Source organism: Megalopta genalis, chromosome 2, assembly GCF_051020955.1.
Source record: "Megalopta genalis isolate 19385.01 chromosome 2, iyMegGena1_principal, whole genome shotgun sequence".
Classification (NCBI taxonomy): domain Eukaryota; kingdom Metazoa; phylum Arthropoda; class Insecta; order Hymenoptera; family Halictidae; genus Megalopta; species Megalopta genalis.
In genome coordinates, this window is record NC_135014.1 from 16,757,754 (window position 1) to 16,781,787 (window position 24,034).

General features: G+C 37.4%; 1 protein-coding gene across 3 annotated transcripts in view; it reads right to left on the reverse strand.

Annotated features, from left to right (window-relative positions):
• Positions 1 to 5,499: 5,499 nt before the first annotated feature.
• LOC117219214 (autophagy-related protein 16-1) overlaps positions 5,500 to 24,034 on the reverse strand; it is a 325,306-nt gene continuing 306,771 nt past the window's right edge. For all 3 annotated transcript variants that reach the window (XM_033468167.2, XM_033468170.2, XM_076518591.1), the window contains one exon: positions 5,500 to 11,943. In XM_033468167.2, coding sequence (XP_033324058.2) covers positions 11,818 to 11,943 — 126 coding nt within the window. In that variant the 3' untranslated portion in view covers positions 5,500 to 11,817. The remainder of the gene's footprint in view (positions 11,944 to 24,034) is intronic.

Here is a 24,034-nt window from a genome sequence, read left to right on the forward strand (position 1 = left end):
TCTGATTCTCTGCTACCAGTCTTTCCTTTTCTCTTCCTATCCGACTCTTTGCCCACTGACTTTTTCTCTCTCTTTCTATCTGACTCTTTGTTTTGTGACTTTATTTCTCTCTTTCTGTCTGACTCTTTGCTCTCTGACTTTTATTCTCTCAATTTCTCCGACTCTCTCGTTCTCTTTCTCTAAACTCCAACTTTCCGGCTATCTTTCTCTCAATTTCATTGTCTCTTTCGCTCTCACTCTCTCGCGCTCGCTCGCTCGCTCGCTCGCTCTCTAGCTCAGTTCTAGCGCAGTTGTTCTGCGATGCGATATCTGTGCGATCTTAACGAGAACGACCGGTAAGCTGAGCTCTGACCCCGGGCTCACGCACGACACACGCGATTAGATCGAGCACGCGTTCTTCTGTGACCCGCGCAGCCATTATCAGCTCGGGCTCGTTCTAATGCGCGAATCGCACGCGCCCATTCGTAAAGCTCGAGTAATGGGCCACAAGTGGCTTTTTAACGGCATCGCGGCCGCGGTATTTCACGCGGCTCTATCCACATTAGGCGCCCGTTGATCTCTTCAGGCGCCAGGGACCAATTTCAAGAATAATTCGAACGCTTCTCTGCAGTGTGTATTATGGATGGCACATGGTACACTTGGATTTATGGTATACGTCGTGCAGCCAAGATTTTTAACGGTTTCGCGCCGAAGAACGAGTTCAGAACAATCGGCGGTTTCGTTATCTTGCATTCGGAGCCTAATGTACTGACTTCGCGAATTTTCTTAAGCGACCAATTCTCGCGTGATTTAACGTTTTAATTGCATCGTTATCTGATTGGCCTCTACGTTCTCGATCAACTTGAATTTAACCTTGAATCGTGTTAATCTCCTCTGTATCTTCGTTAATCTCCTAATTTTGTACCTACTTTTTCGTCCATAAGTCGCCAGACATTCGTTTATTCCGAGGAAAGATATTTTCAGAACGCAGAGACGCGATTGTCTGGATCAATCTTATTGCTAAATTTTAATATCTATAGAATTATTTATCTGATAAATTATTGTTACAGCAAAAAATATCAACAATTATCTGCAAGCACTGGGAGCTAGAATATTCTGCAGTACTTCAAACGGTTCCAAATGTAATTCCATTTATTTGTTCTCACTTATTTCAAAATGACTTTAATTAATTTAAGGCTTCATGTTTTGGATTATCAGATACGTTAAATGGAATAATTTAACCAAGAAGGCCAGAATAATGAAGTACACATTACGGTATGATGGGAATTATGGGTAAAGAGTTATAGAAACGTGTCCCATGTCGGAAAAGATGAGAGAGAATACAAGAATGCAAGAAGATTAGGAAAAGAATACGTTGCAAGTATTAACAAAATTAATAGAACGAATATTAGATAAGTATTTCTATGCAATTTTGGATACTATATACGAAATAATTTTAAATATAGACATAATTGTAAAATCTATACGTATAGATATATAGAATTGTAAAATCTATATATATATATATTTGTAAATATCTATATATATATAGATTTTACAATTACAATACAGATATAATTGTAAAATATATATATATATATATATATATATATATATATATATATATATATATATATCAAGGTTATTTTATATTAATACATATTATATATCAAAATTAAAAATCAAATAAGTAAGTCTCCGAAGACTTATAGACGGGAGTGTATATATAATATACAATTTCAATTTTATAGTTAATTTTACACATGTTCTTGTTGATAAATAGCAAAATTGCTACAGATTTATACTTTCTGAAATACTTGTAAATTCATAAATTGACTGAAGCGGAACTTCGGTTTAGTAGAGTACGAACGTGCAGATAATAGTACATGGTTACAATTAGTTATATTAGCTTGGCTAAAATATACTGACGAATCGTATCGCGTATGGATTGCCTTCGGGTTCGATTGTTTACACGCAGAACATATTAGGATAACACAGAGCGTTCAGCTTAATTGAATGGCTGAATGTTTAATTGATATTACTGCGCATCTGTGCCACACGGTTGGCCGTATTCTGTATCAGCAATATCGCTTAAAATGTTCCCAGCACGCTGAGGCAATATATCGTCGCATTTTTTAAAGAAACAGATACTGTTTGGTTTCTTCAAGAAGAAACCAACAGTACCCGGCAAAATGTACGATGTATCCAATTGCAGTAAACATACTGAAATATGAATTAGCATATGCATGTACAACCCACGTATGAGTTGATTATGACTTCAGACGGTGCTTGAAGGCTGCGCAATGATTGGAGGTTCGTTGTGAAATGAACTGAATCATCGAATTTCATAGACTAACGGTGCTCGATCGGATGAAACGATAATTGACCAAATTTTTTATTAGAAGATCGATAATATTGTATCGGAGAAATTATATCGCTGCATATTTCACGGAATGGAACTGCATTATTTCACGGAATAGCTGCAGACGATGCATTCGACATTATTTCGTCGTTACTAATACCATTATCAATTCGCTGCAGTGAGACTTGGGCGTTCGATGTGAAACGGGGGTATTAGAATAATTGAATATACAGTTAAACGCTCGGTGGTCGAATGATCGAATGCCCCTTCAAACGGCGGGAAACTAATCCATGTTACAACGCGTTTTTCGTAAATATAATACGCTAACACGCGACAGACCACAGAACAACCAGTACCGTTTACCACTTCGCATCAACTGTGGTGAACGAAATTACCTGGATCATGTATCCCTCAGAGAAATTGCGAATCAGGATCCGCGAAAAACCGAATAACTTCGAATTTATATTTCGTTCTCGCTAAAAAAAGAACAGGTATTCAAACTGTAACACACTGCAGACGCTTTAATTTTCTCGCTAAAAAAACAACGGGTATTCAAACTGTAACATTGCAGACGCTTTAATAATCGATTGCTTCTTATTCCATGAAAAGATGGTACAGTTTAAATTGCTACAATTGAATCGCGGATCCGTGACTGGTATGCGATATTTTATAAGAATGACAATACATTTGTGATATGACGTTTCGAAGTTTTGTTACAACGTGTGCTGGAATTAATACGTTTGTTCGATCATCATTCATTTTGCAATTTGAAAAGAGAAGATCATGGAAGCATGTTGGGTGGTTTGATGGAGCCAAACTGTTAGTTGACTGTTAATAATCACGAGATGAAGACTAACGAATCGAATTCTCTTGTAAAATTACGTAGAAACAGAAACAGTCGACAATATTATTAGCATTATTTTACAATCCAAATCAAAATCTCAATGAAAATTATTTTACTATTATTTTACAAACGAATGATTTCGCAATCTCTATTCGAATAACTTATGCGAATAATTCATTCGAATAAACGATAATTCGAGTAAAGAATTAATTATTCGATCAATCATTCGAATTAGAATAATTCATGACGAACAATGAATAATTGTTATTCGAATAAAATATAAGACTGAAAATAATTTATTGGGATAATATTTTTAAATAATTAAAATCATTAAGAAAAAGGAGACACATTTTTTAGTCGACTCTGATTTCTTGAAATTGACAGAGAAAATTAGGTATTTTGCACAAAGCAAATAAAAGAAACAATCTGAAGGTGAAAAATGTAAAAATGACTGGCGTATCATCAACTAATTTTTGCAACCGATTCATAAAATCCACAGTCTTATACGGATTAATAAAACATTACCAACATATTTGTAATTTTTAACAAAACTCAATAATAGTCCGACACCTGTGATCTATTCGCGGCGATCGGTCGCTATGGAAACATCGGCAGTCCTCTTGAAAATTCCGCGACCGTGTGTGCGCATACCCGGAGCCACGGATGCAGGCGTGCATCGACTTGCGTTCGATAATTATGACCGTTCGTTAAAGTTACGCGGTTCGTATGCATTTATCGATGCACGCGTTTCCATTACGCGACGTCGCACAGTGGCCTCAATCAATGATGGAACAACAACACTATTAGGTAACAACAAAAATACCATCATTAAGATGTAAAGATCATAAATTAACAGAAACAACAACAATAATCTCTCGACGCTCCGCGCGGTTCCGGAAACAGAACCACTTTAAACGATAATCATTTTTATGGATGGACGACGTTGGGAGAACTGATGTTGTCATGATTAGGCAGGTGAAAGAGAGAGAGAGAGAGAGAGAGAGAGAGAGAGAGAGAGAGAGAGAGAGAGAGAGTATGTAGAAATCATTCCACTTTGAAAGAGAGCGCGATGTATCAAGAGTTAAAAGGTATTAATTGTTAATCATATGATAACGTTGACAATTCTCCGTAGTCAATTGAATATTAATGTTCAAATAAATTATAAGCAAGATTTCTTACGGACAACAGCATTTTCAAGTACGAGAAATGTACTATTGACAGAATAAAAATTTACAAACATCATTTATCATTCACATGTTATCGCAATTTTTCCGTCATTCCCGAACAAAACTGTTTCGAACAAAAATTAATTAGTACTCGGTCTTCTATATACATCGATATAAAAAATTAAAAAGAACTTTTTTCTAAATAAAAAATTAAAGTGAACTCGATTTTTTAATCGTTACTATATCTTCTTTAGTTAATAATGTCATGGCTGACGTCAAGACGAATTCAACGACTTATTATAAAACTGTCGTTATATCTTAAAACATTGCTAAAATCGTCATGAACAGCTAATTCATCGTTTGGGACCACTGCGCGTCGCGTTGACTGCAGGCAATTTGAAAATAAAGATCATCGACACCGTCCACGCGGTATATTATAATTAGACAGCGGATCCTCGTGCAAAATATAAATTTTCGAAGACAATTATAGGAAACAGAGATCCAATAAAAATATGTTGTTTCTTCGAATAATTCTAATAAGTCGAAAATAGCGTAATAAAATTATGAAATTCTTATGTCTTCGCAATTTCATATTTCCATACGCTCGTTTTTGCCAAAAAATGCGTAAAATCCGCAGATCTGATTGTAATAGTCTAACATTTTGTGCCGCGGGTTTGTCAGCATAGCCGGCGAAACCGCAGCCTTAGGCGACCACGAAACGCCGTCATTGTGGAGGAACAACGACCGCGCGATTCACCCTCGACGGCGACTTTTTCGCGGCAGTAATTTAAACAAGTTGCAAGCCTGACCCCGGGATTCATTCATCTTCCAGTACCGAGATTTGCGGCTCGCGGATGCATCGCCCGCGATAACTTTCCGCCGCTAAAATATCTGTTCAATTCTGGCCGCGGTGAACACCGAAATTAAACGGTTTGAAAAGTGGTGAGGATATGGCGCACGCATAAATGATCGGCGCAATTGTATCGGGCGCGACCTGGACGTATGAAATACACCGGGTGGCTCGCGGGAAACGGAACGCCGAATGTCTCTGTCGAAATGAATCGTTGAAACAGTTTTCTGGAACAAAACTTGAACGCGATCATTTGTTCACCATCATTTTCGTAATAAGATCGTACAACGTTTGTCACTTTGTGTTCGTCTGAAAAATTCGTTTATTTAAACGGTATACAAGAATAAGAAACCTTTAAGAAATCTTTCTATATAAATAAACAAGTTGATTTTAATATTTGATAAATAGATTCATATGAACGGTTTATTTATTTGATAAATAAATGCATACGACCTTCCGGTCGATAAATCAATATAGTCGATTTCAACGTGCATAAATAATATATAACGACATTTATATTGACGAAATAACTAAATTAATTCGTTGTATTAATTTGTCTCCTCTAGAAAAACACTGATATTTTTCTTTTGTTTCTTCCCTGTTTCGTTTCACTTGAATGTTATCTTGTAATCAAAATTGTGTTCTGCATTATTGGAGACGTTGTTACTTTTTACTGCCAATTTGCGAGAACCTTATTTGTGTAAATTGTAAGGTTGATACACTGATTGGCTTCCGAGCCATATATTAGGTCTACCGGAAAGTTCTGACCGTTTGAGAAATGAAAGGAAATAATAGATTTTTCATACATTTAGTAATATTTATATTGTACAATATAATTTCCGTCGTTGCTTATGACCTATTGCCAGCGTGATGGCAATTTGTGAGCAATATTTTTCAAAAATATATGTCTCAAATGAATATGTGCATATCTATTGAAATTTCCAATTACATTATCAGACAGAACTTTCCGGTAGACCTAATATACGATTTTTGTGCAGTGAAAAGAATAATTAATGGCATCGGTTCCTAATAGAACTTTCGATTTTCTTTGGTCATCGATTGCAATCAAATATTTGAATATTCAATATTCATTCAGCAACATACTGTGTACAGCATTGACGTCACGAATGTTACATCGAAATTACCGAACCTCTTACGAAAGAAAAGATGGATTGTAAAGATACTTTGAAGTCATCGAGATCGAACGTAGCTTAACATTAAGTTAATGTATCAAGAGTGTATTGATTCGGATTAATTTGCTGTTTCTTTCGTGGTCAAATTAATGCGGTGTCGAGCGACGTAATTAGGTTGACAAGCATCTCCGGATAGATGTGGTGTTCATATTCGATATTTTGATGAAGCTATAATTAGCTAGCACTTTACTTCAATATTTTAACAACTCGCTAATGGTTTCTAGACACACTCGATAACGATAACTAACTGGATAATAATGTTACGAACAGCACAATGTTCACCGACGATAACATCAACTGCACGAGTTAAATATGTACAATCAATCTACAAACGACTGTTTATCGTTCGATACGTAATATTCTCGATAAATTTCATTACAACTGTTTATCGCGGAATCTAAATTAAATAATAATTGTGCGTTCCCCGCAAACACGACCGTGCCGGATTGCATTACCGAATTAATTCGACCCGATTAAGAATTCTTCATCCGACGAATGTGTTGCACGACGAGATCGACGACTTTTCTGATGCCAGTGCAGGAGGCAAGAACGTTATCCACGAGTAAGAAATCAATTTAATTTATTCGTTAGTTGTTATTCGTTGTGTAAAATTTCCGAATAAATAATATAGATATTTTTAAGGATGCAGATAAATATAAAGCATAAAAATTATAAATAATTTTAAACATTCTTGGGGTAAATGGTATAAGCTTATCCAACGTGAACAAAAAATGACGAATAATAAATAACGAACAAAGTTTCACCAATAACTGGTATAATGAACAACTCGAATAGTAAGCAACCGAGCAATGATTAATTATGGATTCGTTACTTTCACTCGGATACAATTTTATTCGAATAGCGGCGAACACTGGACAAGGATTTATGAGATGGCCTAATTAAACGGTAATCGGGTTTATTACTTGGAAGCCGTCGGCAGTGTTAATGCGTGTTGATGTCGAAAAATCTCCGAATCACGGGGCATTATCCGCGGGGCCGATTTTCCGGCCGGGGGGTTTCGCGACGCATCTTGGTATTAATGCGCGTTAATTAATCCGCAGTTGCAAGCCGCAAGTAATGGGCCGCGGTATTTCACGGGACTCCAACGCAGACGCCTCGCAGTGTCGGGGTGACCTCGCATGAAGCATGGACCAATTTGTAACGCGTGGCGCACGAAGCAAGAGGAAGAAAAAACGAGCGCCAACTGCAATGAATGGAGGGAAATCTGAAAAGCGGAAGCCTGCGGTCCAATCGTGGTCGTACGCACAAACTTTTCCACGAAATTCGCCAAAAGCCGTGCCGCGCCGCGCCGAGCCGAGCCGAGCCGAGCCGAGCCGGGACCCGGGTCTTGCCAACTCGTTACTCGTCCACGTGGCGTTCCTTTTTCCGCGCCGTTTAAAAAGTAAACTATTGAAAAAAGGGGGGAACGCTTCGCAGCTATCTCTTGACAAAGAAAACATTTGAACAGCCGAACCGTATTTTCGTCGCCGGAAGACCTCGCCGAATTTTTATTTGGCAATCATTAGAGCGACGTGACTCGCACTGGCCCGACTGAACGGGTGATCTAACGCTGTCTCTTTGTTTTCATTGTTGCACGGAATATATATCGTTATGAAAATTTCACAAAATCTCACGGCACCGCAAAATTCGCCAACCTCAATCACTACAGTATCAACGAATTTTTAACGCGTTTTCACACACGTGTGAACGTTTGCTTTCGCTTATTTACACATTTACACCGTTGATTCACAGAATTTCCGTCTAATTACAGTATTAAACTATGCAACTATGAGTTACAACTTTTCAACTTTTTCAAGTCGGTTAAAATATATCCCATCATGCATAAGAAAACTAAGCAAAAGGTGGGACAGTTTTTAACCCTGCTATAATGTAAAAATAAATAAATTGAAAATATAATAAAATAAATTGAATATGAAAATTATAATTGAATAAATTGAGAGGGTCGAAGTGACATAATACACATTCTTTCCTCATTGTAAGGAACAAGGAGTGTTATCGTTTACTGCCATGTGTATTGTTAAGTCAATTTAGAGTTAAGTTAACTTGAAGTAACTTTTCGAAAATATTATTATTATTATATCCATTATTATAATATTAATAAAAAATGGATAATAATATTATCCATATTAATTATTATTATTATATCCATTCAATTATTGCTCATGCACACAGATACACTATCGATATTCCATAAAATAATAGTATCTCCTTGAACTTCCTAATTCATTATTGAATATTGTTTTAATGAATGTCGAGGTAATAAGCACAGAAATAAGCCGGAACGTTGAGAAGAATGAAGAAAAGCAAACAGTTAACAAAAATGATATTCTCTGCACGGCGAAGAAAAGCCGGCCCTCGTTGAATAGGATGTTCTCGACCTTTTTTCTTCTGAATAATCGTAAATCTTATTATCGATCTGAATCCTCGTTAACTAGTCATGACACGAATGACTTGTAAAGCTACTCCTTTTCTTCGGCATCGTAGAAAATTCCACGGGAGAGGTCGAGAGATAAGAAGAGAAAAAGAGAGAGAGAGACAAAAAACAACATTAATAAGGACAAAAGGGGGGAAGGGGTACTCTGAACAACGACGAAGTTGCCGGTGCAGCGCGTAACGAGTGCTTCGCGTTTTCAAGATACTTATTTCAAGGGAGGGAAAAAGTACAAAAGGGAAGTCGAGCGAAAGCGTCGAGAGTCTGCTCTTATCTTCAAATGAATTGCTTACAAATACTTTAGTTCGAGCACGGTGCCTGCAGCAAATCAATACACCTATTTATTGAGCTATTGCTGTAATAAGTCATAATAAGCATCCTTGGTAACACGATTCAAAGTTCGCCCATAAATTACCCATAAATTGACCGTTGTGGCCCAGCGTTAGCCTTCAGACTGCCGACATAATGCCATATGCAGTCACTAATATTGTACCGTCTTTTGAAGAATAAGATAGTGAAGCAGATTAGTGTGGGCTGACCAATCGCTGTGCCTTTGACGTGTTCTCGGGCATAATTAACACACTATCTGCGGGAGAGGTATTAATGACTTTTTAACAAATTTAATTCTTTTTATCATCGTCATGAAATCCTAAAAATCTTCGTTATACAGGGTGGACCGGAATTCGTAGTACAATTGAGCCGGGAAAAATAGACCGTGAGAAAATAAGAACAAAATTTGGTTTAACACTTTTTTATCCGGGACTCCGTTTTCGAGAAAATCAACTTTAAAGTTTCTTCACCACATCATATGAGTTCTTTTTTAAACTGTTATCATACACGTCTTAAATATGTGTTCAATATTTATGAAGCATAAGTAAAAATAATCATGTTTTGCTTGTTATATAAATAAAACTTTAAATATTGAATAAAACTTTATCGTCAATTTTGCAAATGTTTAAATGTTTTTTAAAAAGCGGATTTATTCAAAATTCACTGATTCTCCCTTGTTAAACGTAAGCAAAGCTCGATTTGTGAGCCGCGGATAATGTGTTAATTTTATATCCATCGAATAGGTCATAACCAATTTTCTTATTCAAAAATAAACAAAATAAAAGAATGAAAAAATTTTAATATGTCTTGTTCGACAAATGTGAAGTTAATTATTCTTGAAAACAAGCCAAAAGCGCAGCAATTGGTCACAGCCCACAGTAACCGGTTCCACCACCCTAGTTCTCCTTCATCCGATTCAATTTGTGATAAAAACTATTTAGGAAACTTGATATGTAATTATGATGTATGCGTGTCGCCTACACCAAAACGAAATATTTTCCCTCACAAAACGAGTCAGCCGAATGAGAACTATTTTCTAAAATACGGTGCAATATTAACGACTCCATATGGCATCATGCCGGCACGACAGTCTAGAGGTTAATCACGTGATACGGTTCATTATTTCTCATTGCTTGAACCGCGCACGCGAACGATTTCATTCACTCATTCTTTCCAAAAATATTCCATCGTGTATTCTAAATTCTTACTCAGTCGTACGATTTCTATTAGGTGTGGGAATATAAATTCTTTTCGGCTTGGTAGCAACTTCAAAAGGTGATAATCTCTTCTTTTTAATAGATTTAATTTCTAGCCTAAATGGCTAGACTCGTTCCTCTTCATTGTTGCAATTCGTAAGGCTATGTAAGAAACTTTAATATTAAGGATTTATCATCAAAACAAGTATTTGGTAATTGTTAATATTTTTCCTGTCACTTGTACGTTCAAACAAAGTAATTAAACAAAGCCCCATTAAAATCTAAAGAGAGAATCCCTTCCCTACAAGTTCAGCCCCTTTTCTAATAAAAAAGATTGTAACACAAGTTCTTGCTACCGGGTCAAAAATACCCGCACTCGAAATATTAAAAACCATGGCTTTGGAATTTTTTTTCTTCACAACCGTATTATTTTTATATTGAGACGCGGTGTCTCAAAATGCGAGCACAACTCAAAAATCCGAATATCTTCATCGAACCTCTTTCAAAGATCGTAACAAAAACTCGAACAGTCTTCTCAATTTTACTCGGTTACTTTTTTGGTAAATTTTACCCAGAAGCGCCTCCCGCCGAATTAAAAGCGCAAAGAACTAAATGCACACCTAGAACAGTTTCGAAGGGATTTCCTTGAGAACGTTGGCGCCCGGAGGAGACGAGCTTTACAGCCGTCGTCCGATTTCTTCTTCGGCGGGGAAGAATCAGGCGGGTTCGGGGTTTTATTTCGTTCTCCATCGCGGCCTGCATAAACAAAATATTTTTCGTTCGAGCGCGTCGTCGTTCCCGGGGACAATCTAACGTTTTTACGCGCCGAGTCGCCGGCGTGTAACGTGTCCGGACGGTTTGGTTCGCATACGAATGCCGCTACAGTTCGCTATTTTCGCGTGGATCAATCGCCGCGGCTCGGTGTAGCAGAGGGGACACGAGATCGTTTCGAAGTCGTGACCTTTATTCACCGTGGGCCCCCTTTTGCGAAAATCCTTCGCGCCCTCGGAGGATTTCGTTTGCACGTAAAGAGAGGCGAGAAGAAAATCCAGAAGAAGGGGAGGAAAAAGAAGAAGAAGAAGAAGAAGAAGAAGAAGACGACGACGAAGAGGAAGAAGGCGCGTAGCGAGAGAGAACAGGATTCCCAATATTATTTCCGAGCAGGCAGGGTTTATAGGTTCGCGTTGATGGGACACGTTGACGGCGCCACATCTACTCAGGGCTGCCGTCGTCGCTCGTATAAGAGCTTCCCTATCCCCTAAAACCGTGGCGCGAGCGAACATCGAACCTCGTCCCGACATCTGTCACAGTTTCGAACGAGCATGGAAATCGCTCACGGCTAGCGAGGAGACCACGGTGGAAAGAGTGTCTCTCAGGTTTAGACGATGCTGTACCACCGCGAACCTACGCCCTTGTATTACGGTTACGCGGCCAACCAGCTCGCGTCACCCGGAAAACAGGCTTGGCCGACGAACAGACCTAACCGCTAGCAGCGCTCGCTCCTCTACCTGCCCTGGCTTGGCTTCGGGTTCTCCGGATCCTCGCGACAAAGCGCCGCCCGCGACACATACCTGGAACAATTAAAAGAGCCGCGCGTTAATTAACCAGACGCTGAATGAATAGTTCTGATAATGCCGTAATTGCTGGGATTACGTTTAAACCTAATTGGGGAACCGAACATGCGCCCCAGAGGGCTGCTGCGCGCCCGCTTTGCGGCTCGCGTAACCATTTGCCCCTGCGTTTACCAATTAATTCTCGCTTCAAAACCTACCGAACGTACTTCCATGCTTCGGTAATATCGTCCGCAATGGTTTTTGCTGTTACAGTTGCTTCGGAGGTTCTTAACACTTTGACGGCCGGAGTCGCGTGCACGTGACTTCGCGATAATTTGAATGATAAAAATCGATTCAGTGTAGCTTTCCTTGAAGAACGCGTTGTAATTATATTATTAAACAAATTTGTAAAGGTTATATTATATATATATATATATATATATATATATATATATATATATAATTATATATATTATATATTAATTATATTAATTATTAATTATATCATAATTGCACTGTTATAAAAGTGTATTTTATAATTACACTGTTAATACTTTGACCGCCGCGACGCCCACATGTGGGTGACAGAGTTATTTAAAGTTGAATTTTCGAAAATTATTTTCTTTGCCAGTCAATCATAATTTCTTAATTTTATTAAGATTAGCAAGGCGTAAGGATGTTGGTAAAGTAATGTATGTCGCATAAATTTGCCGTGCAATTTTTATATATATTTCACTGAATAAAATACTTTAATTTTATGAAGCTTTCGATGTGTTCGATTGTGTTCGACGTGTTTGAATTTCTATCATTAGAAATGGCTTTCTGAAAAAACCATGACATGACAGCTTCTATTTTGAACAATATAGTTATTTTTAACAAATAAAAATGTTTTTTACAGAACGTACAACATTTTTCAGTAATTATTTGTAATTATTAGACTGTGGATTTTTATGCAAAATAAAAAGTGTCCGAATCGGTTGCAAGAAATATAAAATAAACTATTCAATGATAGGTTAAGAACACTAAATTAACATTTTTCAATTCTTTTAATCTATCTACTATTTTAAATTGCACTTACTCGTTTTTACCATGAATGCATAAAATCCACTGTCTAGTAATAACTTCTCAAAATAATTTTTCGATAGAATATTATATACACGTCATTAACGAACGAATTGCTTGAACGTCATTAATTTCTATAGATATATTTCTCCAGTCTTCATTGCATAAACAATGTGCACTGGTCATCCATAATCGATGCAATTAAAAGCAAGTAAATTATTTGTGCGATAAATGATATTTCTAGCTTACTAGAAATATTAGAATTTTTTCAATGAAGTTAAACTTTCTCCAAAATGAACGCTTGCCTATGAAACAGTTTAGATCGAATTAAACAATGCTTATAGCCTTTGGTGTATATTAAAAATATTCTCAGTCCGTCAAACAAAACAGAACATAAATAAAAATACACGCATGCTAAATATAGTCTTCACAAGTATCGTCATCATTTATTATTAAATGATATCTTCGCAACGTCAATCATTTTTCTTCCTAATCATAAATCAGCTTCGCTAAACCACAGTTCCGAACGTATATTCGCCGGTGTTAATCATTAACGTGTCTCCCGTCTAGATGCAGTCTGCTATCAATTAAAAGAGAATAAAACAGTGGACAACACGCGGAAGAACGGAAACCACGGAAGACGACATCTGCTTGATGCGCCGCACGCTAATACGATAATATTGATATATAGCATGAGCCGGCGATCAATATTAATAAATAATACAAAGCAATAGCCGGTTGAATATCTCCGAATGAATTATTAGTTAATTTTGATAGGCTATTGGCGAATCATATTCGCACAGAGCTGTAATGGAGAACGTGCGCCGCTAATGCTTCGATATGCATACGATTCCCTCTCGTTTATATGACAAACTGTTCGCTGAAAATTACACGAGGCGAGAAATATTTAGGAACGTTCACGTCACGTTCGATAACAAGCGCCGCGAAATATCGATAAATATTCGTTGTCGCTTTCAATCATCTACGGAATTACGGGCACGCGTTCGAGATCCACGAAAATGCTTGCGATAAACTTTTTGCGCGAATACTATAGCAAGGTGATTCGTAAGAAGTAGCTGGCGGTTAAATATTTAGAGGCAGGACGAATTAAATATTAAGCATTCCGAGGGAACACGGAAAAGAAGGAATAATGGAGAATGAAAAAATGTGCATGATAAACGGCAGCGGATGTTGCCCTGTTCAAAAATAAACCTGGAACGTGGAACGTCCGCTTTCCTTTCTCGGACGAACTCTTTTTTCATCAATGGTAGCGACAGTTCGTGAAAACTATAGATTGTGTAATTAAGAAGAATGAATATTCACGAATTTATAATCGTACAGAAACGAAACATGTCAGAGATGTTCATCCTTGTTAACTTGACACTCCATGGTTTACAAAAAATTACATTGTAATTCGTAATTCAGATCGCCATTCAATTAAATTACAATGTACATAATTCGTAATTCAATAGGCGTACAATTACAAAATACTAAAAAATTCAATTGCATTAATCACGAATTACAATGTAATTGAATTGCATGAATTACGAATTACAATGTAATTGAATTACATGGATTACGAATTACAATGTAATTGAATTGCATGAATTACGAATTACAATGTAATTGAATTACACGAATTCCGAATTACAATAAATAAATTAAATTATTATTAGTAATTACAATGTAATTAATATTTATTTCATGCGCTGTGTCGAATATAAATAAGAAACATAAATAATCAACAAATATAAAAACAAGAGGCAGGGCTCGAATAATCACCTCTTCCAAAATTGTCCATTCTTGTCTAGAAGCTGAGGGACAACTAGAGAGAATTTATTGTATTTTCGGTAATATCCGGACGGTAATGCGTTAAGATGAATACGACCTCCATAAACAAATGTAAGAAAAGTAAAATGATCGACGACGTTAAATAGCACTTTCTTTGTACACGCGGATCTTCCAGCCCGCCCTCGGTACTTGCGAAAGAACCATTACCATTTGCGAGCGCAACAGCCGCAATAATTACTTTGTTACAATTCGCGAGGTAATTGGCAAAGGGAGAAAAATAAAAGGACCGTTCAAGTACCGCGACGATCCAGTGGAAATTGGCCAACGGTGACCATAAACGTCGCGGTCCGAGCAACAATGGCTCTAACGACCAGCGGAATTCAACATTACATCGGAGACCGCTACGTACCGGCGAAAGATCACCGCCTCCCGATAAACAGAACAATTTATTCATCGAATCGTTTCGCTTGTAAATTAACGAGCTCACTCATTAACGTGTTATCGATTACCCGGCCAGTCGGAGGAGAGCTTGATTCCTCGACGGACGCGAACGAACGGTGCGCGGCCAGTGTTTTACATGGATTCGGGTCGACCATGTTTGTTCGCATTTTCCGCGAGTTTAGAGGCGAGCTCGAGAGAAAGCCGAAGAACGGAAAGAGAGACGGAGACATAGGCAGACGAAGACAGGGACGGAAACATAGGCAGACGAAGACAGGGACGGAAAGAGTGCAGAGAGAGAGAGAGAGAGAGAGAGAGAAATAGAGAGGAAGAGAGAGGGGAGAGAAATAGAAAGAGATAAATAGAGAGAGAGAGAGAGAGAGAGAAAGAGAGTTGGAAGAGAAATAGAGAGAAAGAGAGTTGGAAGAGAAATAGAGAGAGGTAAATAGGGAGAGAGGAGAGAAATAGAGAGAAAGAGAGTTGGAACAGAAATAGAGAGAAAGAGAGTTGGAAGAGAAATAGAGAGAGGTAAATAGGGAGAGAGGAGAGAAAGAGAGAGAAAGAGAGTTGGAAGAGAAATAGAGAGAGGTAAATAGGGAGAGAGGAGAGAAATAGAAAGAAAGAGAGTTGGAACAGAAATAGAGAGAAAGAGAGTCGGAAGAGAAATAGAGAGAGGTAAATAGGGAGAGAGGAGAGAAATAGAAAGAAAGAGAGTTGGAACAGAAATAGAGAGAAAGAGAGTTGGAAGAGAAATAGAGAGAGGTAAATAGGGAGAGAGGAGAGAAAGAGAGAGAAAAAGAGAGGGGAGAGAAGTAGAAAGAGATAAATAGAGAGAGAGAGAGAGGAGAGAAATACATAGAGAGAAATAGAGAGAGGGAGAGACGAGAGAAAGAGCACAGACCATGAAAAAGAACCGTTCCCAAAGGGTGAAGCTGCATCGAGATAGTCGTAAAGGTAGCGTTACGGTTGTAAGAATAAGCAGCTTCCATTCTTGAAATACCTTGTGGCTCTGCGTCGGTATTTTCTTGGCCACTTCGTTGCGAACGGCGATGATGCCGCTCTGGAAACGAGCAGCTTGAACGTCGAAAAACGCGGCTACGATCGAGCTGCCAGCCCGAGATAGAGCGACGTCCGTTCTCATATCGATATATCGGTAACCTTGGGAGCCCGTGTGTCGCACGGAATCGGCGCCGATCCCTTTTCGAACGCACGTCGAACCAGCAAGGTAGCAGCTCCTATTCTTCGGGTACTTTACGCTTTGGAACGTCGGAGATACTTCGCCGTTGGTACGTATCTTGTCGGCTGTTTGGACGCAGATCGTAAAACACAGTGGGCACGGTAAACACGTTCCAGTATACGATCGCTTTAACAAACACAGCATTAACCGACTGACTGCGTTCACCGTCGATTATTTCGTGAACCAGACTCGCTCTTCCCTGCCGGAGAATGGCAGGACGAAACCGAGCTGGAGAAATCGGCCGGCCGCTTCGCCGTACAGGGTGTCCCGAAAACACAAGAACCGACGTTGAGAGTTTCGATTTTATTCTGTGAGTCGAGGGTTCGCTGGATACCGGTCACGAATGTCTTAAAGAGTTATGACAAGGTTATGTTATTTTGTGAGTCGAGGGTTCGCTGGATACCAGTCACGAATGTCTTAAAGAGTTGTGTCAAGGTTATGTCAAGGTTATGTTATTTTGTGAGTCGAGGATTCGCTGGATACCAGTCACGATTGTCTTAAAGAGTTGTGTCAAGGTTATGTCAAGGTTATGTTATTTTGTGAGTCGAGGATTCACTGGATACCAGTCACGAGTGTCTGAAAGAGTTATGTCAAGGTTATGTCAAGGTTATGTTATTTTGTGAGTCGAGGGTTCACTGGATACCAGACACGAATGCCTGAAAGAGTTCGACGTACATTTTCAAGCGTAGCTGTTAGTCACTTTGGGAACTTCTGTGATAGCAATCGAGCATTATTATCCAATAGAATTTAAACTAAATTTATGGCCGGTCGAACATCGTCGCGTCAAATCAGATTTGATCTTCTCCTGCAAACTCAATGGCGTTGTTATATTAACCAGAGTTGGACAGTAATCGATTATTTTCCGACTACTTTTGTAATTGGTTACGAAAAATAATCATGGTAATTGTAATCATTAACACTAGATTTACGGGACCCGTCAAAATGACGGGTCGCTAATTTTTGAATTTACGATTATTTATATCGTAATGACACATTCATGAGTTATTTATTCAATTTATATGTTTACTTACGGCAAATGTTACAATGACACTTGTTAAAAGTCAGAATAAATGTTTTATCGTTACTTTTATAAAGTAATATAAAACAGCTGATTTTTGTGCTCCGTAAATCTAGTGTTAATTAATCAATTGTTACTGAAATAAATCAGTAATCATGATTGCTTCTGGTAATCATTCGTCATGATGGAAGCTCAACATTGATTATTAGACTGCGGATTTATATATAATGCGTTTGTGACAAAAATGGATGGATGAAACGCAAAATAGTACAAATATCGGAGAAATTTAAGATTGTTTGTAATATTATGTTCAATTTTTATTAAAACGCTTAAGAAATGAAATAAATTGTTATTTAGCTCCTGTCTCTTATAACTGTTGCAACAAATTTTTGATTTACATAAAGATCCACAGTTTATTTATCACAGTCTATTCGGTAAATGATTGTGTATTAAGATGTACAAGATGCAGAAGTTTCACAGGGGATACCTCCGTCTCCTCAATTCGTCTTCGTCTTCTCAATCTTGATATTGTGAAATAAATTATTCTGATTATTACATACCGATACTAAATTAATAAATGTATTATACCGATACCGAATTATTCTGATTTTTACGAGCTCTCGTGTGGCAGTCAACATGGTAATAAACATTCGTAATTGCATCGATTTTACTAATGGAAAAAGGTTCTAATTGGCAAGTTCAATTACATCCTCGTATCGGGTTTTATAAAATGAAAATTAACAGATTAATCTCTCGACTAAAAGGTCACTACGGAGATACTGAATTTTCATGACTAAAAGAATCCTTGTCACAGAGATAATCTTATCAAATATTCACTTTTATTAACGCGTCTATATTTGCCCGCACTCCGCGAATTCGTTTCTAAATGAAATTCTCAATGTTTGTTTCATGAATCACGTACGCTGTGTCGTGCATCATATGTGATTCACAGTTGCAGTCAATATTGAATAATGATCCTTTGAAACATATGCGAAATGAAAAAGTATCTATCAGTCGATGACAAGAGGTACTACGGCAAAACGACGACAGATAGAAACTGTGAGTTATTAGATTGCTTTGACTTTATCTCATTTTTTGGTTGGCTGATTAATATGCTACACCATGAAAAATTAGGAAGTTTCCATTTATTGTCGGATACCAGTGAATCACTGACTACAACGTTTTTGAAAAACGAACGAAAATGTTTCTTAAAGAACAGTGTTGCTCTTAGGGAACGACGTAATCACTAATAAGTAGACTGCGAATTTTATGCATTTATGACAAAAACGGATGGATGAAACGCAAGATGGTACAAATACTAGCGGAATTCAAGATTTAGAGAAATATAGTATAAATACATAAATATATTCAGTACAAATATAGAGAAATTTCAAGATATTATTCTCAATTTATCGAGACACATAAGAAACGAAATAAATAATTATTTAGCTCCTGTCTCCTATAACTAAACTGCGTATCTTTGCGCAAAATAATAGTTGCCTGCATTGATTGCAAGATGCAGGAACTTAATAAACACTTATTCCCTTCCTTAACAATTTTAACTAGTCGAACATAATACAATAATATCAATAAATTCATTAAATGTCTTCACCGTTTTCCATTTCATCTACTCGTCTATGTTATAAATGCATAAAATCCGCGCGGTCAACTATTAACTGAGCCGTTTATTTTGAAAGTGGCATAAGTCACTTTACCGTAATGAAAAGTGGTGATTTTTTAATGTTTATACGAAATTATTTATACTGAGAAAAATATCAGTATCCTGAGATAACAAATACAAGTGAATCTTCTCGAAAGTTAGCATCCATATTTTTAAACGTGTTAAAACGCAAACCCTTAAATAAACGGCCCAACTGTTGCGTCAAATTCTTATTTTGCGTAAAAATCCGCAGTCTACAAATAACCAAAAAAAGTCGACATGACCTTTAATAAACACAAAAAAAAAACTTTTTTCAGAGTCTCCAACAAACTTCCCACGTTAGATCATTTCGTGCATATAGAATTATGTCCCAGTTTCTTTAACATAGCGGACAATTTGAAAATTATTTTGGCACGTGATATAGCAATTTTCGTGGCCACGGAGTCACCACTCGAGTGCGAAGCATTATGTTAGAGTATCTCACAGTGAACGGGTTAATGTGTCGCTCGAAGCTGGCGACCAATATCCTGAACTCGATCGAGCGGATTTTTGTCGAACGTTTTGCATTAGGCAAATCTGATCGGCGATTGCGGAATGCGGATCACAAGTGTGTCACGAGGTGAAAACATTTACTGCCTGGTTCGCAATCCGAGCAATTACGGAAGACGTTCCTAACGAAGTTCGTGGCGACGCGACGGGACGCGTCGCGACGTTTCGATCCTCGCGGAAGCCCTGCGTACAGTCGGCGATGCAATTTATGTTGCCGAAGGATCCGGGCGCGCTGAACTTCGGTTGCACTCGCGGTTAAGCAGCGGGCTCTTAACGCGCATACCATCTTACAGCTACGAGGCAACTTTCCCGCTTCGAGGATTAACTCTTTAGGCAATTCCCGGTGTCACGAGTAATCGCGCGTTTTACAACTGTGACGCAGCAAGTACAGCCGGCCGGCCAGACGCGGAGCATGATTTAATATTTCGGCGTCACCGTAACTTTTCCACCGGCCAATAAATTCTTCTCTCGCTCCCGTGATTGTTAAAGTTAGAACCGAGCCACTCTCTCTCTCTCTCTCTCTCTCTCTCTCTCTCTCTCTCTCTCTCTCTCTCTCTCTACCCCTATCCCCCCCGCACCCCCTTCGCTCCCGGCCAGGCTAGCGTGAGAAGGTACAGTTGTAAAAACGTCTCGTAAAACGACTATTTTTATACGAAGTCGTCGAAGATACGGTTTCGGACAAAAGTGGGGTAACTTCGCTCGGACGGCGAAGTAAAATCGGAAATCATTTTCCAAAGATTGCACAGATACCGCGCGGAAACGTATAACAATGAAACGCGCGATGCGCATACAGTTTTATTGGAGTGGCAGCGTATGTATGTATTTGTCAGAGTTATCCTACTGTTTCGGTTACGTTGGCGATAAAAAAAGAACCGAGATTCCATTTTTATCGATTAAAAGGTGTCCGGTATAATTCGTAACTGCTGGATCGTGAAGTTTTACGGTTTTGTAGCTTGCGAACACATTGCGGAAATTATAAAAACATTGTAAATTCTCCCTAATTCGTGCTCGGATTGCGCGCAAAAATGGACAATTTGGGAAGAGCAGATGCGATTACTCGAGCCTCCTCTTCCCAAATTGTCCACTTCTGTGCGCAATCTGAGAGCGAATCAGGGAGAAGTTACTGTAACGTGATAAACTTTGAAATATTTATTTAATATCGATAGAGAAGTAACAAGTTATTTAGTAAGAATAAAAAATAATTTACGAGTAAACTAGTAAAGCATGAGCATGTATCTATTACAGAATATCGTTTCCGTAGCAAGTTCCCGTGTTCCGTAAGTCGGTACAACGACAAGATTGAAGTACACAATGTGGAACAGTGTGTTCTTGCTTAGAAACACCCGTGTTCGTGTAATCATTTCTTTGTACAGCTGACTCGAATAATCGTGTCTCATTTTCCCAAATTGTCCATTTTTGTGCGCAATCTGAACGCGAATTAGTATGCGCGTATGTATACATTGATAAGAAGGAATAATGTTTCTATTTTTGTAACCATTGATTCGGTTTCCTCAGTCGTTTAAATGCATTGTTGTTACGATAGCTTTCTTAACACTAGATTTACGGAGCACAGAAAACCGCTGCTTTGTATTAGTTTATAAAAGCAACAATAAGAAGGTTATTCTGATTTTTAACAAGTGTCATTGTAACATTTGTTGTAAGTACCATGTAAATTCAATAAATAACTCATAAATGTATCTTTACGATATGAATAATTGTAAATTAAAAAATTAGTCACTCGTCATTTTGACGAGATCCGTAAATCTAGTGTTAATAATATTAATAAAAATATTTATTTGATCATCGGAAGAAAGATCCTGTCGCACAAATAGCATATCGAAAAGAGGTAAAGAAAAAGGAAAAGAGTTAATAAATAATAAAACAATAAAAGAAAAGATACGATGGAAGATAAAGTGATCAAGATGTTTAAATAATGTGAAAACGGAGGAAACAAAAGAGAATAATACACTATGAGATCGTTAGAAAAAAACAAAAAGAGGTATTAGGATTAGGAAAATGAAAAAAAGGGTTAGGAGAAGAGAAGGGGAGGAGGGATAATCAAGAAGAGGAAGATCTCTCTTGTATAATAATAATCCTAATTAGTAAAACACAATAATCCTAATTAACAATAATCCCAATTAATGAAGCAATAATCCTACTTCTATAGAAGTGAAAATCTTTTGCAGAAGCTACGGAAATGAATGTAAGTATGTGAAGTGAATGTTAATGAAGTAATTTGTACACTCAGTCTCGGAGTTGAAGAGGACAGGAATTTTTGTAGCCCTTTTGAATGTTCGCAATTTTTTTTTTCATTCTTGAACAACTGTGATTGTTTCGGTTAGGCCAATGGCGATCACTATAGCAGCATGATATTCGCGAGGCACGGTGCATCTCAATATACTTCTACGACCACTTTTACAAATCCATTACACATTTTGTCGCTATCGATGCGAGAGCAAAATCACCAATAACTTTCACGGCCACCGTAAACCGAGAAAATAAAACCACGTGAATGATGGGGGAAACAAACACTATACGCCGAAGCCAATTCCTCAAAATGAAAAAAGAGCCGGAAAAATAAAAGCGAAAGAATTCAAGTAAAATAGAGAAAATAGAAAGAGAACGCACACGATCCGCATTTATGTTCCGTGATTTGTACACGATCCTCCGAAACTTCGTACGTTTTCCATTTCTAACTATTTCTCGACCGTGCACGATCGAAAATGAACAATTCTTACTGCAGCCGATATCCCAATAAATCTGTTGCAAAATAAAATTCGCCACCAGAATAAAAGACTACACAGCCGAATAGTTTTCAAATTTTTTCCTAATGGATTAACTTTTATTTTGATGGAAACGTGTAGATATTTTTATCCGCGCGTCAGCATTAATTTCTTGACTTAAATACAGACTCGCAGTAGAAAACCAACGCTTCTCGATGTTTTTATCTTAATTAAGGATCCACGGTCTCGCGGTGAAAATTTTCCGACGGGTGCCAAAATTTGTAGTTGGCACAAAGATCCACACTTTTACAGCGAATCGTGCATAATACAAATTTTGACAGGTGTCAGAAAATAAATGTTGACTACAGGGCCGTACATCTTTAATTATAAGAAAAATATTGACAAGATATATGTATATATATATATATCTTGTCAATATTCTCCGTCAACATTTTTATTTTATATCTATATTATATCTATTATTTTATATCTATTTTATATCTATTTTATATCTATATATATAATATATAATATATAATATTTATTTATTTTTATTATAATATATATTTTTATAAAATATTTTAATTATATTATAATATATACTTATTTTTTTATATATATAATATTTCTATTTTATATATATATAAAATAGATATAAAATAGATATAAAATAATAGATATAATATAGATATAAAATAAAAATGTTGATGGAGAATATTGACAAGATATATCTTGTCAATATTTTTCTTTTAATTAAAGATGTACGGCCCCGTAGTCAACATATATTTTCTGACACCTGTCAAAATTTGTATTATGCACGATGATCCACATTTTTACAGCGACTATTAAACTTCACCGCAACGTTTGCATTCCACAATGATCTACAGTCTCATAGTAGAATTTTTTCAAAACTCGCCAACGTCTTTATTTGAATCGAAGATCCGCAGTCCCTTAGTGGAAATTTTCCGACATGTGTCAAAATATTTATTGTGCCTAAAAACCTATAGTATCACAGTAAATGTTCTCCGTCAAAATTTTTACTTAACACAAAGATATATTGGGTTGACGGGAGAGCTCTGCCGTATTTCACTACCTGCAGATAATTTTACCTGTCAGGTTAAGACAAGCAGCTAGAATGCATCATGTGAGGGGGTTTTATTTTAGCGTACATCTCGTAGGATATAAGACGACTACTTTCAATACCCTTCATCAATTAGTCGCGAAGTACAGAGTGAATAAGACGGCACTGGATAAAGTGCATTTAAGACATTGCATGTGGTATGAGTTCCAGAAAGGAAGTGAAATTGTAAATGTTCGGATCTGCCAAAGATGGTTTGCCAAATTGCGTTCCGGAGATTTCAATCTAAAAGACGATCGTCGATCTGGGCGGCCATCCAAGGTCGATAATGACATTTTGCGATGGCAACGGGTAGCTGCAAATAATGGGATGTTATATTATCGATGAAAATGTAAATAAACGTTATTAACCCTAGAAAGATAACCATATGACAACGTACGTAAAAGATAACCATACGCTTCAGAGGCGCATGCTTTTCTAAGGCGTCAATTTTATACTAACAATGGATATTTATTTAAGTTAATCTAGTCATTTTAAAGGTTTGGCATTATTG